We start from the raw sequence: 6085 nt of genomic DNA, 5'->3' as shown, positions 1-6085 counted from the left end.
AAAGAATTATTTACGGGATTTGTCATGCTATCTTTATGCATGAAGAGATACGTATATATATATGTATGTATGTATGTATACTGAGTACGTTATATATATAAATAATGCACTTACAGTTGTTTGTGAACAATCATATATGAAAAAGTACTGCCATTTCTTTTTGTTTATGCATGAAGAGATACAGATATATATATATATATATATTGAGTAGGATATTTCAGATAATTATAATCTATTCTTGCAATTTTTCTTTATTCTTATATGTATTAGTTTAATAATTAGCGTGTTATAATTTTGTTAATTAAAGGTGATAAACTTACAATACAAATAAATTATATTTCAACGAATTTATAATTATTCAATATCTTAACAGATTAAATTAATATATAAATCTAAGTAAATCCATTAATTAAATAAATTGAGTCTCATTTTAGCAATATATCTAATATTTTGTATTGTATTACTTTTTAAGTTATTAGAAAAGTAAGTGTTAAGAATATAATTTCTCAATTAGTAATAAAAATAGGATACGAGATAAATATTCTCAACCAAATGTGTAGACTTCCAACCCATAACATCTCTTAGACTCAAATGTTGAAATTGAAGAACGATGAAGATAAAACTCAGTTATCTCAAAATACCAAAATTTGAGTATTGATTAGATAGAGAGAGGAAGAAAGAAAGACAAAAATCCCTCGAAAAAGAAATGCTCGAGTAATCGAGATATCAAAATTGATGAGAAGAATAACAATCGAACTTTTCCAACTAAACAATATAAGAAGTTCAGATACCGGAAGACGATAATAATGAATAATAGACCCGTAAAAATACAGTTGTCAATAATATTTCTTTTATAATATAGAGCAGAATATTATGAAATGTTATTTTAACCTGATAATAAATTTTCTATTTCGACATAAGTATTATGAAACTATAATTTATGATTTCATTTCTGGATACCCATTAATGTTATTTTATTTAATTTATAACGTCCCTCTAATTTAATTTGTACATTAATTTACAATATTTTGAATCAATCTAAATAGGAAGTGTAAAATATCTTAAAAAATAAAAGAAATCAAATATAAGAATTCCCATTTTAATAAATAATAATAATTCATGAAGTTAATGGTTATGTATAAGATATACAGCAACATATTAATATATGATTTATAGAACATTCAAGACTATTAAATATTATTTAAAATGCAGTAAATCTATACGTAAAAACAAATAAAAACAAATTTTCACATGCTAATTAAATAGAGAATTCATAAAACACTGATAAGAAACAAATATTTTTACTACTCTACTTATTATGTGTATTTTATTCTATAATAATCAAATATTTGTTTTTATTTTCCAAATTAATATTAATGTATATGATAGAATATGTTTTATTGGTAATTTAAATTTTTTCAGCTTGCACCAACCAATTTATACCTCTAATTAGGAGGGGACTGAAACTGTTCAATCTAGTAAACCATAGATTACAGGTAACTTATACTTGAGATTCATCATCTTGCAAACCAGTTCCCAGCACCAATATTTATTCTTCCTTTCCCTGCAAAAAGAAAACTCTAATCTTATAAGACAATATGAAGGTTTTGATTTCCTATATTGCATACAGAGTTGATTCAAATGTGGAAAGTTTATACCTTTAGAATTTGATGCTCAAGAAGATTCCAACAAGTTCTGTATATCTTTCTGCAAGCGGATACAAAATAAGATGGATAAAGGATTCACAGTTTTTCTCGGGATCAGCTAATCGATATTGAAAAGAAAAAAAAAAAAAAGTACATGGGTTCTAACCTCGATCTTAAGAGGTGATGTATTTGGAGAATATCTCTCCACAACCTTGCCTTGTTTATTTACCAAAAACTTAGTGAAATTCCATTTGATGGAATTTCCAAGTATTCCACCTTTCTGTGATTTTAGAAAGTTGTAAAAAGGAGCAGCATTCTTCCCATTCACATCAATCTACAATAGTAAGATACAAGATTTTAATAAAATCCTGATGACTGTGTTTCTGTGTGCAAAGTAACTAGCATATAGCATACTCAAGTAAGCTGAGTCAGAAATCTTTGACTAAGTAGGTGTTTGAGGCAACTATAACTTATGTTGTGAGTTCTAAAACTGCTGTTGAAGTGAATGTTAACTAAAGAAGTTATTTGCTATTGGGTAGAACTAACTATATAAACTGCTGTCATTTTTTTTAAAAAAAATAAAAGTTATGTATTTGATGAAAATAACTTTTAAAATTTCAAGTATAAATTTTGTTAAAAGTCAAAATTATTTTCTAAAATCTGCAAATTGTAATTTTGGTGTTTAAACCCATTAAAAATCAGTTTTGACTAGAGGTTTTGCCAAAAGTTTTTTTTATTTTACTAATTTGGTTACAAAAGTGCTTTCAAAACATATAAAACAAAGTCAGAAAGCTGTCCCAGAAAAGATGGCCACTTCCTTAATACAAGAAGACAATAACGCACAGTACCTTAGCAAAGATAGGGAACTCTGCTTTGAATACGGAACACACAACTTCCTTAATCTCCTCGTTGTTTCCTGGCTCTTGCCAGGCAAACTGGTTGCAGGGGAATGCCAAGATCTCAAACCCTGCAACAAGATTCCAGTCAAAGAATCCATAACCATGTTTCAACACACTTGTAATAATGCTCCATCAGAATGAGAGACAGACCTTGGTTTTTATACTTCTCGTACAAAATATTCAGTTCCTTGTAGTTTGAGTGCGTTAATCCACTGCCATATTCACATAAACAGAATATAACAAAGTCTAAGCATTATCTGAATAATGTAGCATGTTTAAATATGCAGCATTATTTTTGAAGCGTTGTCAGAAAAAAGATATTGTCATTTTTCTCCACTTGGATGGCCATATTACTAATCAGATTATATCTTTGTTATGCCTTTACAAGAATTCATCAGTTTGTATCATTTATTATCATCACCCTCAGAAGCTAGTATCGAAAATCAGTTTGCCCCAGGGACATGCTATAATTTCAATTTGCTTCAGTTTAGGGGGTTATGATATCACAAAAATGAATTTTGTCCAAATATTCGAATGCTCAACTTCAAACTTGCTAATATATTGTTTTGAATATTAAAATTAGACATAATTCTATACATTATTGAATGATTTAACAAAAAAACAAAAAATCAACAAAATATTATCTACACCTTATGTGTAAATCATTAAAAAAATTTATTTTACCAGTTTGGCTGCAAAAGTACTTTTAAAAAACAAAAACTCAAAGCCAAAGGCTGTTCTAAATGGAGCCTTAAGCACCAATGCCCAGGTATGCTAAGGATTGAATCCTGAAATCAGTCATTCATCAGATTGGATTTTTTTGGTCTTGGAATTCTGCTAAAGGCCACCAAATTCCCTTGTTTGGTTTATCACATCACTAGCAAATCTTAGATTAAAACATTTAACTCTCGTCCTGTTTAACTAATTTCCTCCAATTCAGATTCACTTTCTAGTATCACAAATTCCATGGATTCTTCCTCTAGTTTCTGGATTGGAAGGTTTTCTACATCAGAATACCGAGAAAGTCTGGAATTATTTTGATTTTTGAGTCTATGTTATTCCATGTCTCGATTTAGGAAGGAGGAAATGTTGGCGTTGGAAAACAAATGTATACATAAGTTTGCTATGGTTAAATAATTTTCAAACAAAAGACAGGAAGGTTACACTATATAAGATTATTGGCATTTTCTACTTTCCATTTCCAAGTCCTATGACTTTCGAAAATACAAAATACATATTTATATATATATATATGTATGTATGTATGTGGGTATGTTCTTACTAATAAACTTTCCCTCTAAGTGCAGTAACGCAAATCAATTATCCTCCTCCATCTTCAAATCCAATGTAGAAGATATCAGTAACCGAATATCATGATCCAAGCAAAGAATTTGATCAGAAGGAACAACCATAATAGAAAAGAATACCATGATGCTTTGTGCTGAGATAGTACTTACAAGAATTCAACAGAATATGAGTTATGAGTTATTACCATTTTGAGGCCACATTTACAATGAGCAAAACCTTCCCGGTGTATTCATTGAAGCTTACATCATTTCCATTGATATCCTACAATTGTTCTCATCACAAAAAATTTAAGTTAGAAATATATGAAATGAAGAAGGGAAGAGAAAAGGTGAGAAAACCTTTAAACCAGAAATTCATATGATGAGAACTAGGCTAAAAGAGAAGGTTAGCATCCATTAGTTAGAAACTTATACAATCAGTTAGAAACTTCATTCACCCAGTTACATTTTTTTCCTCTATATTTTCTCTCTTAGCTACCAGATATTGCACAAAAGAAAATTTACCCAAAAACTATTATTGAGCTCATGAGCAATCAAATCAGCAGGGAAAATGAAATATTAAAAGTGCTTTTCGGCAAGTTTTGGCTTTTGCTTTTACATTTCAGAGCACTTTTGCAACCAAGTGAGAAAATAAAAAGTGCTGTTGGCCTAATCAAAACTAATTTTTTTTTTTAATTTTTGATGGATTTAAACACAAGTTACAATTTATAGTTTTTAGAAAATGATTTGGACTTTCAATCAAAACTTACTTCACCAAACAAACAGCTTTTATTTTTTCGAAGTGATGGTAATTTCAACAGTTCATTCTATCAAATATCAAATAATTTTTAATAAACAATTATCTTAACGGCACTCTTAATACTCACAGTACAAGTTATAATCGCTCAAACGCCACAAACGAAAATTCAGAAGCTGAAAATTTGAGCAAATGAAATTAAACTTTATCAAGAAGAAAACCCATCAAACTCTGATTTTGTCTTCACGATTCTAATTTAAAAAGTGATGAAACAAAGATAGATAGAACCTTAATGTAACAAAGGAAGGAAAGAAGAAAAGAAGATTCAGATTAAAGCCAAAATACCTTGACAGTGAAATCATATATGGAGGTAGGCGAATCCTGAGCCATGCTCGGACTAAAAGGGGGAAGATGAGGATGAAATGGGTATTTGGAAAGATAAAAGAAGGCAATGAAGACGAAGAAGAAAGAGACCACGTTGCTGAATTTCAATAACTGCATTTCCAGTTCTCCATAGAAATGGAAAAGCTTAAAAGGGGGAGTAAGGTTTTGGACATTTAATGCAAAGTTGACATTTTTTATTTCCTTTTTCAACAATAATTGCATTCAATGTGTATGATCTGGCAGGTGAGATTGTTTTCTTGTGTAAGGAATATATTAGCTCTCCTATTGGGGATCCCTTCCTTGTCTAACCTTATGAGTAAATTAGAAAGGGTTTAATTTGTTTGAAAAAAAAAAAAAAAGCAAAAGATCCTGACTTTTTACATTTTCTTGATTGGTTTTATGATTTTTTTTTAAATTTTTTAAATTTAATCTTTTTGTAATTATTTTTTTCAAAAAATAACATAATTGACTATCGATGTATCCAATAATAAACTGTTTAGTTTAAACCTTTGAATCATTTTAAAAGAAAAATGGTAAACTTTTCTAAATAAGCACCAAACAAACATGGTTTACTAAAATATTGAGATTATAAAATTTTAATATATTGAAAAGAAACATAATTTTCCCTTTCTTTTTTTAAATTTTTACACCAATTTATTATACCTCATATTTCTAAAAAATAAAATAGAGGTAATCTCAGGAAAAAAAAAAAAAAAGATAGGCAACTACCTTAAACAATATATGTGAATTTGTTTTAATTTCTCCATTTGATTTTTCAAAAGATAAATTTGACAATTGATGTTAGAAATTATTTTCTCTTTTCTTTTTGTCTTGATAGAAATATATTTTTTATAGGTAAAAGAATACGCAAGTTATGTTGTACCAAAAATTTCAAAATTCGATGAAGATATGTGTTTGAAATGATGTTTTACATATCAAATACAATATTAGTTATCAAAAAATACATAATATAAATTATTAGATGTCTTATCTAATTAGTTTTAGTTGTCTTTATTGTGTTAAAAGGTTTTAGGTTCCACAAGCCAATGGCCCAAGTCCAATAAGAGAAGAGATGAGGTTCGTACATCAAAGAAAAGGGATTATATGTAAAGT

At 28.5% G+C, this 6085-nt stretch overlaps 1 protein-coding gene across 1 annotated transcript; it reads right to left on the bottom strand.

The window, feature by feature from the left end:
• Positions 1–1338: 1338 nt before the first annotated feature.
• GPX3 (glutathione peroxidase 3) lies at positions 1339–5205 on the bottom strand. The gene is made up of 7 exons (XM_022039921.2): positions 4934–5205; positions 4038–4114; positions 2696–2757; positions 2495–2613; positions 1813–1980; positions 1659–1707; positions 1339–1564 (listed from the first exon to the last, which is right to left on the bottom strand). The coding sequence occupies exons 1-6, from the start codon at positions 5192–5194 to the stop codon at positions 1675–1677; spliced, it is 720 nt and encodes a 239-aa protein (XP_021895613.2). The 5' UTR covers positions 5195–5205; the 3' UTR covers positions 1339–1564; positions 1659–1674.
• Positions 5206–6085: the final 880 nt, after the last annotated feature.

The sequence above is a fragment of the Carica papaya genome, chromosome 3 (genome assembly GCF_054855325.1).
Source record: "Carica papaya isolate Zhongbai chromosome 3, ASM5485532v1, whole genome shotgun sequence".
Taxonomy (NCBI): Eukaryota; Viridiplantae; Streptophyta; class Magnoliopsida; order Brassicales; family Caricaceae; genus Carica; species Carica papaya.
Note: the sequence above shows the minus strand (reverse complement) of the source record. Positions and strands in the feature narration are given on the sequence as shown.

Bases quoted from the DNA above. Each gene is read 5' to 3' on its own strand.
- GPX3 (XM_022039921.2), bottom strand. From the start codon at position 5,194: ATGCAATTATTGTTGAAAAAGGAAATAAAAAATGTCAACTTTGCATTA. The intron at 1,981-2,494 runs GTACTGTGCGTT...TTACTATTGTAG, and splicing joins AGTTCCCTATCTTTGCTAAG to ATTGATGTGAATGGGAAGAA. The intron at 1,708-1,812 runs GTTAGAACCCAT...ATCCGCTTGCAG, and splicing joins CATCACCTCTTAAGATCGAG to AAAGATATACAGAACTTGTT.